Genomic DNA, 18,271 nt, shown 5'->3' with positions numbered 1-18,271 from the left:
GGCCATGTTTTGAGTAACACTGCTCTAGACTACATTACTATGATTTATCAATCTGAGATTTTTACTTTGTCTTCTTGAAAGTACTAAAACTTTTAATCTAATCTCACTGTACATTTTGACTCAAAGTTAATCATTTGACTTAATTCCACACTCTCTCTGTTTAGTAACAAGCCATTGATGGTTATTCATCACTTGGAGGATTGTCAATACTCCCAAGGTAATGTGAGTGCCTAAGATCTCATTGTATTTCCAATACAAAATAGGAAAGTGACCTGGTAAGAATTAAGAAAGCACTTAGCAAATCCCATTAAAAAAAAACAACTGCTAGAGTACCACCATTCTATAAGACTACAAATGATTACTAGTGATCTATTAAATATATTTATTATATATCCTTTAGAATTTTATCTCTCTCTTCCTCCCTCACACACACAAAAAGTGGGAAAATTTGCTGAAAGATATTGTTTTAACCAATGAGTCAATGATTTAGATGAAATTATAAAACTGGTGGCTTTATTAAGTGATTATCCCTTGATGTCTCTGTGAATGTCCTTCATTGCTTCCCATTAAAAGATAAAGTGGCAATAGGCAATCAACTATTTACATCCAAGTTATAGATGCAAATGAATGCAAAATACTGGCTTTATTTTACTATGCTATATTGAGGGCATCTTTACCCTTAAAACTAACTAGTGTTATGTTTTCCCCCACAGCACTAAAAAAAGTGTTTGCCCAAAATAAAGAAATACAAGACATGGCCCAGAATAATTTCATTATGCTGAATCTTGTGGTACACAAACTCTACAATATTTTCTTAATATCACAATTCAATGGAAAATTTGAACCCTTTTTTTTTTTCTATTTTTAAGACACAAAGAGTTAAAGTTTTGGTAGATATAGAATGTTATATAGAATTGTAAAAGGCCAAACTATACAATTTACTGAAAACCTTGTTCACATAAAATGCTTTCAAAATTAACTGTCAAAACCAATCCAATCACATTCATTTTTTTCTTCTGCTGCCAGCATGAGACCACTGATAAGAATTTATCACCTGATGGACAATATGTGCCTAGAATCACGTTTGTGGGTATGTATGTAATCTCATTTCATCAGACTGACAAAATTAATTCTTAGCATTCTTGCTTTTATTTATTTTTAAATGTTAGTTCAAGTACTATTCTTTTTTTTTTTTTTTTTGTGAGGAAGATCAGCCCTGAGCTAACATCATGCTAATCCTCCTCTTTTTGCTGAGGAAGACTGGCTCTGAGCTAACATCCATTGCCAATCCTCCTCCTTTTTCTCCCCAAAGCCCCAGTAGATAGTTGTATGTCATAGTTGCACATCCTTCTAGTTGTTGTATGTGGGACGTGGCCTCAGCATGGCCAGAGAAGCGGTGCGTCAGTGCACACCCGGGATCCGAACCCAGGCTGCCAGTAGCGGAGCACGCACACTTAACCGCTAAGCCACGGGGCCAGCCCCAAGTACTATTCTTTTTAAAGGGAAGTCATTAGTAACTCAGTCAATAACAGTTCTTATTAGTTCTACAATCAAAATTCACTATATCTATAATTTATAAATTTTAATTTTTTTAAAATTAACTTATGCTATTAAATCAATATCCCAATGTACTTTCAGTACAATTCCCCAAACTGTATTGACAGAGAGCTATGACACACTAAAATGAGAATTCAGGTTAACTCATGGATTCACATGTATGAAAAGTGATTTTGCTTATAAATTTGCTTAATATTTAAGAAGGAAGAATGATTTTAAAGGGATTTTAAATAGTACATCAGTAACTTATTTTTTCTTTGCAGATCCTTCTTTAACAGTCAGAACTGATTTAACTGGAAGATACTCTAATAGATTGTATACATACAAACCTCAGGATTTACCAGTATGTAAGTATTCCCAAATTGTCTTGAACAGTGGTTCTAGCTGACACTTGACTGTTAGAAGGGTCAATGATGCCCTACATCAGTGCTTTCCCACAAACAGTGCTATCCACACATCAGAATCACTGGGGGGCCGGCCTGCTGGCATAGTGGTTAAGTTCACATGCTTCACTTCGGTGGCCCAGGATCATGAGTTTGGATCCTGGGTGTGGACCTACACCATTCATCAAGCCATGCTGTGGCGGCGACCCACATACAAAGTAGAGGAAGATTGGCACAGATGATGGCTCAGGGCCAATCTTCCTTAAGCAAAAAGAGGAAGATTGGCAACAGATGTTAGCTCAGGGCCAGTCTTCCACACCAGAAAAAAACAAAAGGGTTGGTGGTGGTGGTAGTGATCAAAATGTAAACTCTTAGGTCCCATCAAAATCAGAATTTGTGGGGTACCTTGGAACCTCTCTTTTAACAAAGATGTCTAATAGTTCCTACGATTGCTAAATTTTGAGACCATCAAAAAGAATAGAGTACACATTAAAGTTAAACAAACCTTAAGAGAGCCACTCCATTCTTCTGATGTCAAAGATCACGCGTGATTTCCTCAAACTAATAATAATTCAATCTTTTTGTCCTCCTTTAATGCCTATAAGCAAGGCGATACGGTCTGACTTGAGACTTTAATCTATTTTTTTCCATCATTCACTATCAAAAGTATTTAATAAGATAACTATGCCTGTCAGATCCAGAGATGCTGATACAAAATGATCAGTTAAAAAAAATAGATAATCCCTCAAAACCTGTCTGATAAATTGTTTAACATAAAGAAAATTGATCAACCAGCTCTGAAAGGTCTAATCCCTAAATTTACATGTATATCTTTAGCATAATATTCTTTAATGTTGCAGATAAATTTCCAGGTTTTCATAGCTATTAAATAGTCCAATTTTAGATTCAGGGGTTAATAGAGTCTTACATTTGACACATTCCTTTACTAATAGAATAATATTTTTTACTTTTACTTCAGTGATAGAAAACATGAAGAAAGCATTAAAACTTATTCAATCAGAGTTACAAGGGATGACCTCTAAGAGGTCAAATGTCACGAAGAAAACCTCTGGTTAACTAATACTAAATGCGTATGTATATGGATTTTGTAATATTACCGTTTAGATTTTTAATGTTTGCAATATTCTTATGCACGTAAAATGATATTTCAATAAATGTCAAAACCTCAGCTTGACAAGGTAGTAGTTTGATTTTTGCCTGCCTCAGTAGGGGAGAAAGCTTGTCACGAGCTGAGAGCTGTGATGGAGACAGAAAGACCTAATACGAGGTGTCTGCACTGCCTGTCTCTATTTCCTCACCTCTCATTCACTCCACCCAGTAATCTAATCTGAATTCTGCCGCCTCAGTTGTATGGAAACTGTAAGTATAGGTCATAAATGATCTGCACATTGCCAAAGCAAGTGGATGCATCTCTGTCCACTTATTATTTGAACTTTTAGCAGCGTATTTCAGATTTAACAATTTACTTCTTTTCTTCCTTTAAATTGAAAAAGACATTTAAAAACTAATTACCATAAATTAAAAATACATTTTGAAAATTCAACTACATGTTTTCCTTAATTTAATTATTGGGCAGATATTTAATACTTTTAATAATTTTAAGAAAAATGTAACTGCCTCAGGAAGATTGAAGAATTTCTCCAATTAACTAGCAGGAGAGGATTATATCCACTCTGAAATTATCAAACATCTAACCACCAACTCAATTCTTCCCAGGAAGCTTCCAGAGGATCAGTGTCATGTCATATTCTTTTAAGTAACACACACAAAAATTCCACTTTTTTATGGCAAAAATACCATAATCACATGGGAGCAAGTCTAATTACTCCTGGAAATCCCATAATCAGCTCGGAGTAATTCTCAGAAGGGAGAGAATGTTTCAGATGGGCAGATTTCCCTAACCCATAGAATTTGATTGCATTTAAATAATTTGAACTGTTTTTGAGAAATAAAAGTACACTTTCATATGAGATAGATATATAATATCTACGATAACAGATAACTGAGTAATTCCAATGTTTTGTGAGTCAGAGAAAGAAAGATTTCTTCTGGGTTTTACTTGATCACTATTCTGATCATTGTAAGTAGACTTTTAGTAACTGATCTATTTGGATATAAATAGGTTACATGACCATCAGTACTAGATATCCATGTATCCTATTGACAAATGAATATTAAATACTCTTTTTTTAAAAATTTTAGGTCAAAGTCTGGGGTTGATTTTTTTAAATGAATGCTAAGAGATCAAAGTGCACTGACATTCTCTGATGTAATAATTTAATGCTGAACACTAAAGTAATATAGCTGACCTCATTGTTGCATAAATAGTGCAGAGGCAGAAAATGTCAATGGTCATTTGCAGTGATCTAAGAAGAGGTTAGTTGACAATTTAGCTGCTGTTTTAAGAACTAATAAATAAACTAGAATATTCACTTATTTTTCTTCAATTAGTGTAAAAATGTTACTAAATGATAAATTGGTTATTGTTTATCATAAAAATGTATGTGCCTTTGTATTTTAATATATATAATAATTATATTTTATTATACATATAATTCAACTATGCATGTAATTTTACATATACTAACATTTAATATACATATATTATACATATAATTAGTTGTTAATAAGTTTTTTAATCAGTGTGGCCTAGTAACCAACTTAGTTCCCTCCTCTACCTTACCTTAACAATGAGACTCTACGTCTTAGCTGACGTTTCTACCTAACTTCTTCACTTTATTAAATTAGGGGTTTAGATTGGATCACTTCTATGGTTACCTCTAGCTTAGAATACGTACATGTATATATAACTTTACTTCCATTACTTTTAGCCTTGTAACCTCCAAAAAATCATTTATTCCTTCTCTAACACATCCAATGTTAAGAATTAAATTATTGGGGCTGGTCTGCTGGCATAGCAGTTAAGTTCATGCACTCCATTTCGGTGGCCCAGGGTTCCCAGGTTCAAATCCCAGGCATGGACAGATGCACTGCTTGTGAAGCCATGCTGTGGCGGCATCCCATATAAAGTAGAGGAAGATGGGCACAGATGCTAGCCCAGGGCCAATCTTCTTCAGCAAAAAAAGAGGAAGATTGGCATCAGATGTTAGCTCAGGGCTAATCTTCCTCACACACACAAAAAAAGAATTAAATTACTGACATTAACTACCTAAAATAATATGCACAATTCTGTGTGTATAGGCATTTTTATAGAGCAGCTTTGGGAGCTTTCATTTGCATTTCAAAGAGATATAATAGTCAAAATTTACATATTCAAAAAGAGATTAGAATAGAGTTGTCAGTAAAATATAAGACATCCAGTTAAATTTAGAGATAAACAACTATCTTTTTAGTGTAAATATTTTTGTTGTTAGTGCTGTGGAGTTAATTCTGACTCCTAGTGACCCTGTGTACAGCAGAGCGGACCCCTGCCCAGTCTTTCTGTGCCATCCTCTCACCTTCCGGCACTATATCAGACAGTGCTCCACTGCTATTCATAGGGTTTTTATGGCCAATTTATTTGGAAGTGGGTGGCCAGGTCCTCCTTCCTAGTCTATCTTAGCCTGAAAGCTCTGCTGAAACCTGTCCACCATGAGTGAGCCTGCTGGTATTTGAAATCCCAGTGGCATAGCTTTCAGTATCACACAGACACCACAGCACAACAACCAACAGACAGGTGGTGTGGTTCCCTGACTGGGAAACAACCCTGGCCATGGCGATGAGAGCCCTAAATCATAACCATTAGGCCACCAGGGCTGGCTGCAGTATATGTATGTTCTATGCAATATTTGGGACATAATTATGCTAAAAATGTATTTGTTGTCTGTGTGAAATTCGCATTTCACTGGGTTACATGTACTTTTATTTGCTAACTAACACTGGCAACCTTAGTTTGGAATTACTGTACTAGATGTTCCTCTTTCTCCTTCCCCTTACTTTTTACCTAAAATTGCAACATTTATATTTCAAATCAATCTCTCAATTTCTGAGTTCAAAAAAAACTTCAATTATTTTATACCATTTAATCTTTCCCAATTTAATTTCTACTCTGTGCCAGATACTGTGTTTGATATTATGAATCCAAAGATGAGCTACATACAAATAAGGCAATTTGTTCCCCTGAGGAGTTCATAATGTAGTGGTAAGATATATTACTGATGAGAAATAATTCCTTATTAAATAATGTAATAGAATGATGTGGGAGCAGTGGAAAGATGGGCCAACCTTCCAGTAGAGCTGTCAGGCTTCACACGAGAATGCAGCACCCATGAATCCTGAGTGATACAAAGATGTATTTCACCATTATGGAAATCAATATGATGAAATAGAGAATAAAACATACTATAGGAGCTAAAGAAATTCTTGTTCATTGGTTTAACTCTAAAATACAAAAGTATGCAGGGATTTTCTTGGTAGAGTTTTTCAGATTAGGCTTAATAAGATATTGTGCCAAGGGCCAGCCCGGTGGCGCAAGCGGTTGGGTGTGCATGCTCCACTGCGGCGGCCCAGAGTCCACCGGTTCGGATCTCGGGTGCGCAGCAATGCACCGCTTGGTAAGCCATGTTGTGGTGGCGTCCCATATAAAGTGGAGGAAGATGGGCATGGATGTTAGCCCAGGGCCGGTCTTCCTCAGCAAAAAAAAAAAAAAAAGAAAAAAGAGGAGGATTGGCAGAGGTTAGCACAGGGCTAATCTTCCTCACACACACACACAAAAAAGATATTGTGCTAAGCTTCGGCAAACTTACTTTTTTAGTATATTGATAAAGAGAGATTTGCTTGAGAGTTTACAACAGTACTCCTTAAAACACAATTGCACTTAAAATGATGCATAATACACAATCTGTATATTCACAAACACCCTTACTGAGTAAAGAAAGATAAGCATTTTTTTCTGTTTTTTAAAATTGTTTCTTAGGCAATATCTATCTTTTTTGCTAAATGGAAAGCCTGTGGGGGCAGAAAAGTCAGTAAGTCACTCTCTCACACAGCCACATAAGCTCACAGAATAAATGGTGTGAGTGTTGGGGGGAGGCAGGATTGTGGTGAGCATCCACAGTAGGACACCATTAAATGCATAGCTCCTCTGGTGTTTGCAGTGATTAACTTTAGGAATACCAGTTTATGAACATCTTTTCATAAAAGATGAAATAAATCCACTGCTTTGTAATCATGCAACTGGATTTTTGCTGAGTAATGATTACTGCGACTTCTAGAAGTATATTATAGTTGTTTTCCAGGATCGGATACTGTTACAAGTTGAATTGTGTCCCCTTGAACTTCATAGATTGAACCCCCAATACCTTAGAATGTGACCTTATTTAGAAACAGTCATTTGAAGATATAATTCACTAAGTTAAGATGAGGTCATACCAGAGTAGGGTGGGCCCCTAATCCAATATGACTGGTGCCTTATAAAAAAGGGAAATTTGGACACAGAGACATGCACAAAGAGTGTCATGTGAACATGAAGGCAGAGATCTGGGCAATGCTGCAGAAGCCAAGGAATGCCAAAGGTTGCCAGTGAACCACCAGAAGCTAGATGAGAGGCATGGAACATATTCTGCTCAGCTCTCAGAAGGAACCAGTCTTGCCGATACCTTGATCTCAGACCTCTAGCCTCCAGAACTGTGAGACAATAAATTTCTGTTGTTTAAGCCCCCACCATGTGTGGTACTTTGTTACAACAGCCCTAGCAAACCAGTACAGACGCTTTCCCCTCCCGTCTCCAATTTGCACGATTCCCATGATGGGTAAGGACACACGAAAACTTCTCATCACACACTTGAAAAGAAGCCCTGCGAGAATGGAAGAATCATTTCTTGCAATAAGTTTGTCAGGTTCCAGTTCTACCCTGCAAACAAATTTCTGCTCAATTAAATGTTACTTCAGGGGCCGGCCCTGTGGCTTAGCAGTTAAGTGTGTGCGCTCCGCTACTGGCGGCCCAGGTTCGGATCCCAGGCGTGCACTGACACACCACTTGTCTGACCGTGCTGAGGTGGCGTCCCACATACAACAGCTAGAAGGATGTGCAGCTATGACATACAACTATCTACTGGGGCTTTGGGGAGAAAAAGGGAAAAATAAATAAATAAATAAATAAATAAATAAATAAATAAATAAAATGTTATTTCAGTACTCAGAGTTTTATATAATTTATTAAGTTAGGTTTATGAAATACCTTCATCCAATGCTGTGGTTTTAATTCGAAAGCAAAGGTCATACCCAGAGAAAGAGCTGATTATTATATTTGATATTTTTAGTTATTATTAGAGCAAACATATTGACCCCCGTCAATGTTCCGGGCACAGAGCTGTGGTCCTTGCATAGCTTATTCCATTAATACCTCACCACAAATGTGAAATACCGTTACCTTCATTTTACTTATGAGTTAGCTGAGGCCTGAAGATATTCAAAAACTTGATTAAAAAAACAAGTCACACCTAGGAATAAACTTAACCAAAGAGGTGAAAGATCTGTACACCAAAAACTATAAAACATTTCTGAAAGAAATTGAAGAAGACACAAAGAAATGGAAAGATATTCCGTGCTCTTGGATTGGAAGAATTAACATAGTTAAGATGTCCATACTTCCTAAAGCCATCTATAGATTCAATGCAATCCCTATCAAAGTTCCAACAACATTTTTCACAGAAATAGAACAAAGAATCCTAAAATTTATATGGAACAACAAAAGACCCCGAATAGCTAAAGGAATCCTGAGAAAAAAGAACAAAGCTGGAGGCATCACACTCCCTGATTTCAAAATATACTACAAAGCTATAGTAACCAAAACAGCGTGGTACTGGCACAAAAACAGACACACAGATCAATGGAATAGAATCGAAAGCCCAGAAATAAACCCACGCATCTATGGACAGCTAATCTTTGACAAAGGAGCCAAGAACATACAATGGGGAAAAGAAAGTCTCTTCAACAAATGGTGTTGGGAAAACTGGATAGCCACATGCAAAAAAATGAAAGTAGACCCTTACCTTACACCATACACAAAAATTAACTCCAAATGGATTAAAGACTTGAATGTAAGACCTGAAACTATGAAACTTCTAGAAGAAAAGCTAGGCAGTACGCTCTTCGACATCGGTCTTAGCAACACCTTTTCAAGCACCATGTCTGACCGGGCAAGATAAACAATGGAAAAAATAAACAAATGGGACTACATCAAACTAAAAAGCTTCTGCACAGCAAAGGAAACCATGAACAAAACGAAAAGACAACCTAACGACTGGGAGAAGATATCTGCAAACCATACATCTGATAAGGGCTTAATCTCCAAAATATATAAAGAACTCATGCATCTCAACAACAAAAAAACTACCAACCCAATTAAAAAATGGGCAAAAGACCTGAACAGACATTTTTCCAAAGAAGATATACAGATGGCCAACAGACACATGAAAAGATGTTCAAAATCATTAACTATCGGGGAAATGCAAATCAAAACTACAATGAGATATCACCTCACGCCCGTCAGAATGGCTATAATTAACAAGACAGGAAACAACATGTGTTGGAGAGGATGTGGAGAGAAGGGAACTCTCATACACTGCTGGTGGGAGTGCAAACTGGTGCAGCCACTATGGAAAACAGTATGGAGATTCCTCAAAAAATCAAGGATAGAACTACCATATGATCCAGCTATTCCACTGCTGGGTATTTATCCAAAGAACTTGAAAACACCAGTGCGTAAAGATACATGCACCCCTGTGTTCACTGCAGCGTTATTCACAATAGCCAAGACTTGGAAGCAACCTAAGTGCCCATCAAGGGACGAATGGATAAAGAAGCTGTGGTATATATACACAATGGAATACTACTCAGCCATAAGAAACGATGAAATCCAGCCATTTGTGACAACATGGATGGACATTGAGGGTATAATGCAAAGTGAAATAAGTCAGAGTGAGAAGGTCAAATACCGTATGATTTCCTTCATTAAGTAGTAGATAATAACAACAACAAACAAACATATAGAGACAGAGCTTGGATTGGTGGTTACCAGAGGGGAAGGGGGGAGGGAGGAGGGTGAAAGGGATAATTCGGTACATGTGTGTGGTGATGGGTTGTAATTAGTATTTTGGTGGTGAACATGATGTAATCTATGCAGAAATAGAAGTATAATGATGTACACCTGAAATTTTTACAATGTTATAAACCAGTGTTACTGCAATAAACAAAAACAAAACAAAAAAAAAAAGTCACACAGCTAATCAGCGGAGCCAACACAGACACCCAGCAAGTTTTGCTCCAGAGTCAACACACTTAACCACCATACCGTTCTGCTTTGGATTTGTATGTTGTGAAAAACATAAGATTTCAAAACTGACATTGTACAACTGAAAATATTTAGAGTGTGTCCTTTATAAAAGAACGGCAGTTCACACTGATTTCAATTAACATTTTCTACAAAAATTGTAGGTTGTCCTACCATTCCCAGCTTTGAGCCTCTACCCCCAACAAACCACAGGACAAGCTTCTACCAGCTTTTGGTGACTCTGTCACTGTGATGCTCAACCTGAAAATCTTGGGGGCCAGGAGAGGAGGGACAGAATAGTGTGATTCCAATATCCTGAACACACCTCCTCATTAAGAATCACGTATCCAAATGACCCTGTATTCTTACTTACTAACGCGATGCACTGTACCCATAAGAAAACTTTGAAGAAGACAGATTACCTTTGGCATCACTCTTTGCTTTCTTAAAGACCTCCTCCCAAGTCACACATTGCCTTCTTGAAATCATCCACTATCCAGAGCCCTTCCCTACCAGACGGGCTCTGGGTAAACCCTTACTTCAGCAACTCCTGCTCTCCTCTATGAGATACGTGTGGTTAATACTTCCACCTGTGTCCATGTTTAACGATGGAAAGCTGGAGCTATCAAAGCTTTAGTGTTCCAGGTGCTAACAATAAGTGGGCTTTCAACTACCCCTTAAAACCACCTGTTCTACCTAAAACCTGGGTACCATATTGAAATCACTCTTTTCTGACTTTATTAATCCTAAGAGGCACTTAAGAATTTTATTTACACTAATCATATAACTCTTTGACATCCTAAGAAAAATTACAGAGTAAAGCAACATGCCCCAAAAGGGCAGGAGTATGTTGCTTGATTTGCTTTGATTTGGCAAATAATCTGTATAAACTTGTATAAATCACCCCAGGAGTCTTAGACAATCATGTTTCTTGCTTCAGGCATGTTAATACCAATCTAAAACCTTCATAAAAATTCCTTGGTAATTTGTTTCAAAACTTTCAACTCTAAAATATAATAACTAGTCATCTTTCTATCTTCATTTTATATTAGAGTTTTTCCCAAGAAGGACAATCTCGGAGGCAAGCCATGGAGGGAAACACTTTATGTGATATGAATATCCTAAAATTTTTGTCCTCTGGAGGGCTTCTTTAGAAAGCATTGGCAGCTGCTTCAAGGAGCAATGCTCCACTAAAAATTCATTTTCCAGATTCCATAAGCTTATTGTTAAGTAACGAGAGCAAGCTTTTCAGTGAGAACTCTAAGGTGAAGTGTCAGCCAAATGTCTTTGTTAGTTAAAGTGAAGACTTACAATCATTTAAAAAGGCAAACCACTATGAGTAGTGTCCTTTTTTGCTATCATCCTTTCCACCAATGAAGATCTCCCTCTCTCTCGGCTAATGTGGACAGTCAGACCTGTTGTCAGAACTGCAAAACACGAGGTGATTTATCCGTTTATTTCATTCCTTGCACTAGATCATTAGCATGAAGAACTTGTGAAATGCACCCACATACCCAAAGCTGATGGTATTTTTTAGCCTCCTTTTGATCCCATTACCGTAAAAAGATTTCTCTAAGAGAACCTGAAAGTAATCTTTATGGGCTGCAACAAACATACACACCCTTTTGTAATTTTATCAGGCAATCTTTGCATGGGGCAGCTCAAACAAACCAGGGCTCCATAGCGTCACTGCCTTCACTTAGGAGCCGGAGGAACAGGATACCAGCCTGTATCCGTCTCCTTACAGGTGGGTGTTGGCTCACTTTAAGCAGATGGTGGTTTTACTATTCTAATGTATTATATATTTCTCAATAGACAAATATTTGCACAAGACCAGAATAAATAAGAAAAAAATTCCTCAGCTTAGTTTCCAAAGAATATCCAAACTTTAGGACACCTCAGCATTTAAACCATTGTAGGAGGTGGGTGAATGAGCTATGAGTCCTCTCTTTCCTCTTTCTTCTGTTCAAAACCTGCCCGTACCAATAAAGGAAAAAGGGTGGAAGGTAGAAGTGTAGTGAGATGTACTGGGGAATTACTAGATTTCTCCCGTCGAAGAGCTCTTTGAAGTGTACAGTATAAGCATACTTTAGCTACAATAAAAGAATACTAGTTAAGTTCCCAACTTAAGCCAGAAAGTGCGGCCTATCTACTTTTCTTTCTCCAGTAATTTATGTTGTTTCTTCCCACAGTATGACATGGTCATTTTTCATACAAAATGTGAATGCACTGATGAAGGAATCTGAGTAAATGTCCAACAGGTTTAACAGAATATTAGTTTCACATTATACCTTCAGAACACGAGTATGCATACCTATCTCTCCCCTGCAGGCCTGGTTTTTTGCTTTTGTCTTTCACAGACTTACTGAAAAGGTGGAGATTAGTATTTGATTTGGCTTCCCTGCTGAACTTGAAAAGAGCTGCCCCACTGCACGGGAAATGAGACAGATGGATTTCAATCGGATGATGACATTATGGAAAACACATAACCTTCTCCACTGCAGCAACAAAAGAAAAGCAAGAGTCAGCCATCGGAATGAAAATTAATTTCACAAATGCAGTAAATGTTTTAAGTCCTCTAAAATGTGGTATTTTGACTTTTGAAAATTAGTAACAGTAGGAAAACTTATTTAAATGCATACTCCCCCCAAAAGCAAAATAGTTTGACCCACAAACTTTCTCATCCAGCATGACTGGAAAATTAGATTTAAGAAAGAAGATAATTTGATTCATCTGAATTTCTCTACAAGGAAAAAGCAATGAGAGTGAGATACAATTTCCAAGGGGCTTCTTGCATTTCCCTCCAGAAAGAAGGTCCAGAGAAATGCAGCAGTTGAGTCTTCCAATCATCCAAGAGTGGCCAGAGATGGCTGGTACTAGGACCACAAATCTCAGCAACCACTGGGAGAAGGCAGTGTGGTGAGACATGGAGGAAGGTGGAATACAAGAGAAATTTGAGGATGGGTATATGGAGGACATTTGGCAAAAATATTAGGGACAGACCAACACATACGCATTCTCTCTCTCTGCTACAAGTTTGAGAGAATTAGAGCAGAAAAAAAGGGGACTTAAGCAAAATTGAAGCTTTGAGTTATGCCATGGATCTCCATTAATGTTCTTTGAGAAGTGCAAGTAAAAATGGAAATAATGTTTATTTTGTTGGATGGAACCTTATAGAGCCTGAGAGTTATTGAATTAGAATCTTTATTTTGATCAAATATTCTGTTTAAGGATGATCCATAATCCATGAAATATTATCTTCAAAGCATAGATATTAGAACGTATCTGTCCTAAATAAATAATAAAGTTGTTCTTTTATTATTGAGAGTTTTCTAATATCTCAGATTTCCATCAAACTCAAACAAATGGACAGTTAACTCTCTCCCTACCTCTCAGACTGTCACGGGGATTCCAGAGTTGATGCCTCTCTTGAACTATTTTCCTTTTTTTTTTTTTTTTTGGTGAGGAAGATTGGCCCTGAGCTAACATCTGTTGCCAATCTTCCTCTTTTTGCTTGAGGAAAATTGTCACCGAGCTAACATCTGTGCCAATCTTCCCCCATTTTTGTATATGGGATGCCACCACAGCATGCCTTGATGAGCAGTGTGTAGGTCCAAGCCTGGGATCCAAACCTGCAAACCCCAGGCCACAGAAGTGGAGCACGCAAATTTAACCACTACACCACCGGGCTGGTCCCCTATTTTTGCTATTTTAATTCTCCATACTGCAGATTTCCTACCTGCCTTTCTGGCCAGTCTTCCCTAATGTCTTCCCAAACTCTCTAATCAACCTCCAAACTTCGAAAGCTCTAGGGCTCCATCCTAGGTCCTTCCTTATTTTTTATCTACAATCTGTTCGTTAGTTACCTCATCTAATTCTATTTATTTAAGAGATAAGCTGATCCCTCAAAAATTTTATTTCCAGCCCTGATTTCTCCACTGAGTGCCAGTCTCATATATACAACTATATACTTGACATATCCTCTTCAAAGAAAAACAGTTCCCTCAAACTTGAACATAACCCAAACTGGGAGTTGATGCTGGTTGTCAGCTGGGATCTCAGAAAACGTATATGAGTATTCTTTTCATAGTCCCTCAATGTGGACTGGTTTGGACGTCCTCACAGCATGGCAGCTGGGTTCCAAGAGCAAGCATCCCAAGAGAAGCAGGCAGCAGTTGTATTGCTTTTATGACCTGGCTTTGGAAGTCACATAATGTCACATAGCACCATCAGACTTACAAAGAGAAAACACAGAACCTACATTTAAATGGGAGAAGTGACAAAGTCACATTGAAAGAAGAGCATGTGGAATGGGAGACATTGTTGCAAACTGTTTGGAAAATACAACCTGCCAGAGAAAGTAAGAGACAGAGACAAAACTTAAGACAACCTGAGAGAAGAACAGTTCTCATGGCACAGCCATGCAGCAAAACAATTTGGAGAGGCACTTAATTTTGTAATATCAAAAACCACTGCCCAAATGCAGAAACTCATTCAGAACTGTCAAAAGTTTATTAGGTTCATATTCTCTGAAAGAGAGCAGACTATAACAAAGTTTTCAAAATTGCTTCTCAAACTAAGCAAAGTGAAATAAAAAAGTAAAGTTGCTGTTAGATATATCATAAACTAGGTAAGGAGAGAAACTCAGTAGAGCTAGCATGTACCTAGAAAAGGAAGGAAGCAAAACAACTCTACTCATAAAGGTTCTGTTTGTTTTTAAGATTAAATTCTAGATTTCTTAGGATTTAAAAATAGTGACCTTTTAGGGCCGGCCCCATGGCTTAGCGGTTAAGTGTGCGCGCTCCGCTACTGGCGGCCCAGGTTCGGACCCTGGGCACGCACCGAGGCACCGCTTCTCCGGCCATGCTGAGGCCGTGTCCCACATACAGCAACTAGAAGGACGTGCAACTATGATGTACAACTATCTACTGGGGCTTTGGGGGGTAAAAAAAAAAGGAGGAGGATTGGCAATAGATGTTAGCTCAGAGCTGGTCTTCCTCAGCAAAAAGAGGAGGATTAGCATGGATGTTAGCTCAGGGCTGATCTTCCTCACAAAAATAAAAAATAAAAATAGTGACCTTTTATTGTGCATTTATGTGAAAAGTCCTCTATTAGAATATTTACTTTTTAATATCTGATCTTTGCAACATTATGAGATCAGTGTAATTGCCCACATTTTATAGACAAGAAAGCTGAGGCTCAGAGAGGCTAAATAATTTGACATATTCTACCTGAACCCAAAATCTATGCAGTTTCCACTACCACACAATGCTTTGGGTTTGTTTATAAAATTATCTTCTAGAGGACATTTAAGTGAAAAGTACCAAACAAACACTTCTGTCCAGAGTTTGAAACCGAGAAAGAATTCAAAGTACTATAGAAAGCTTCTTATTTTTAATGCAGTAAAAAATTTCTAAATAAGAGGGCATTTAATTCCTCAGTCAACAACAAGCCCAGTGGGCCTTTGGAACAACATGCTTTGAGAGGGGCCACATCACACAAGGCCTAACGTGACTTTAAGTATTTTTGTGAAGAGCACGAACCAAGAGGGAAACATAATTAACTTCACACAGGTAGAAAGCAGACACCTTCAGGGAGATTTCTCTCTCTCTCTTTTTTTTTTTTTTTTTGTGAGGAAGATTAGCCCTGAGTTAACATCTGTCGCAAATCCTCCTCTTTTTGCTGAAAAAGACTGGCCCTGGGCTAACATCCGTGCTCATCTTCCTCTACTTTATATGGGATGCCGCCACAGCATGGCTTGACAAGCGGTGCGTGGGTGCGCACCTGGGATCCGAACTCTGGGCCACGGCAGCGGAGCGCGTGCACTTAACCACTACGCCACTGGTCAGGCCTTGAGGGAGATTTCTTAATGAGACAAAACACAAATTTTTGAACAAAAAAGTATAAATATTCAGAGATGTTTCCAGAAATCAATAGGGACAAACGAGTAATAGAAATACAAATCTGAAGTTGACAGTGTTCATTAGCTAGAAAAATAAATATAGATGTTAAATCGATATTTCTGGAGCTCAATATTGCCATTAAAAAATAGACATTAACAGGAAAATGGTTCAGAAGTTTCAACAAGGCAGACTTTTTTTCATAGGTCCACTTTTTTCTTTATTCTTCTTTGACTTCTTCTTAGGTTGTAACCTGAATTTTCCTTAGGGACATCGTTAGATTTGTATTTTTCTCACTGACTAGATTAACATGACCTTCCAGATTTCTCTCAGATAATAGATTATTTTATTGAGCCAGTGAAACTTTTTTATTTAGAAAAATTTCTTTCAAGATAGTGCAATAAAGACATTTTATTGTGGTTCGCTACTTAAGCCAAAAGGAATCCTGGGTATTTTTTAAATATGTGTCACAGCACAAAACAAATTACAGCACTGAACTTTATAAAAGATAATCTAATACTGATACTTTCATCCAAGCAGTGCATAAAGGTCTCTTATAAAGTTGGCTATTTACCTAACATCTTGCGGAAAAAGTTACGGAAAATTATTCATCCTTAAATTAAGAAGTGAAAACAACTCTCAATGTACAGGGCCATAGCAGAAAATGCAAAAGCAAATTAGGAGTATTAAACTACATTCTTTTCACAAATAAACTAGTTCTGACTATTTAGGGGAAAAAAGCCGTTTGTTGAAACCTCTCCCAGTAAGTTTACGTAACACCGTTTTATAACAAGATGCCAAATTCACTCAAGCTATTAATTAAACAAATTTGGAAGCCTCCACATGAGGGTAATTTTAATGCATGCATGCACACACACACACACACACACACACACAAACACATAGTGGAGTGTGTCAAGAAACAAAAGAAGCAGTGGTATCTTTCCTGTTTGTGTAAGTGTTTTTCCATAGTACCTAAAGCTAGTTACTGGTGGTTTAAATCCTTTCCTATTCAAAAGCTTCTATATCTGAAACCTGATTTTTTAAGGTTTAGGTTCAAAATCTAGAACAACCAATTAAGAGTGTTTTTTTTTTTTTACCATTTGGCCACAGAGTGAGAATTATCATTGAGAGAAAAATAGCAGTTAAAATATTTCTGCAGCTAGCAAAGGATTACCAGGAGATCCATCTCTGCCCTTCACCTATGGGTCGTCAGACCCAGGATGGATGGACTTGAACAAAACTACCAGACACCAAGCCAGTGTTTCCTGGCTTATTTAAATGCACTGGCTGCTGTAACCTAGTCCCTAAGAAGGGAAATAATAATTTCAGACCCTGATATTTTATAAACATTCACCCTCCTGTAAATGATGACTACATAAGTGGCCGTAATTTATCATCTTCAATTTATCTTCAAAAATAGGAAAAGCATTCTATTTGGAAATGAACGTCATTACTCATTTGTACCTAAAGATTTAAATTCAGATCCATTATTGAATAGGATGTAATTTGAGCCATTTTTTCAAGCTTTGACTTGAAGCTAATGTTGGACCTGAGGGAAAGGTAACTAGTTAACAGAAACCCACCCTCATCTGCTGGGGACAGCTTTGTAGGAGGCTAAGAATTTTTTAGAAGGAACTATATACACTAAAAGGATTCAGAAGGTCCCCTTGTGTTAGAAACACTCCAGGCCTTCCAATCCATTTCCTACAAATAGTTTTTCATGTTGTTTTGTCTGTTACCTTCAGAGCTCTCAGAGCCTCATAGAGACCCACCAACACCATCAGTCAACAGACTGATACAGACTGTTAAATTGGTTAACATCAATGGAACTCCTCTAAATCCTCAATGAATGCCTCATTCATACAATAAGAAACAACATGAAATAGACTAGTTTAAAAGGAATATAGTTTATTTTCAAATTTAGACCGTAACTGAATCTAGCTTATTCAACTGCTATTAGACTTCACTCCAGTGAATGGATAAAAATGGTCTGTTTTTAACACATAAGATAAACTGCATACGAAGCATTTATCTCAACCTACTGATATTGTTTTATGTTAAACTGCTCAAGTTTTTAATTAGTGTGTTGTCTTAAATAGGTAAATATTCCCACTTGAAATCTTATTTACACCATT

The 18,271-nt window shown here is 37.4% G+C and overlaps 1 protein-coding gene across 1 annotated transcript in view; it reads left to right on the top strand.

The window, feature by feature from the left end:
- The window catches only part of AGR3 (anterior gradient 3, protein disulphide isomerase family member), a 48,279-nt gene extending 45,262 nt beyond the window's left edge, over positions 1 to 3,017 (top strand). Inside the window, exons 4-8 of the mRNA XM_087434080.1 lie at positions 165 to 217; positions 714 to 790; positions 1,027 to 1,090; positions 1,821 to 1,904; positions 2,920 to 3,017. Coding sequence (XP_087290206.1) covers positions 165 to 217; positions 714 to 790; positions 1,027 to 1,090; positions 1,821 to 1,904; positions 2,920 to 3,017 — 376 coding nt within the window. The remainder of the gene's footprint in view (positions 1 to 164; positions 218 to 713; positions 791 to 1,026; positions 1,091 to 1,820; positions 1,905 to 2,919) is intronic.
- Positions 3,018 to 18,271: the final 15,254 nt, after the last annotated feature.

The sequence above is a fragment of the Ceratotherium simum genome, chromosome 1 (assembly GCF_057802395.1).
Source record: "Ceratotherium simum simum isolate JZ-2026a chromosome 1, ASM5780239v1, whole genome shotgun sequence".
NCBI classification, from domain to species: domain Eukaryota; kingdom Metazoa; phylum Chordata; class Mammalia; order Perissodactyla; family Rhinocerotidae; genus Ceratotherium; species Ceratotherium simum.
The sequence above is the reverse complement of the archived record's forward strand: the minus strand, read 5'-3'. Positions and strand labels throughout refer to the sequence as shown.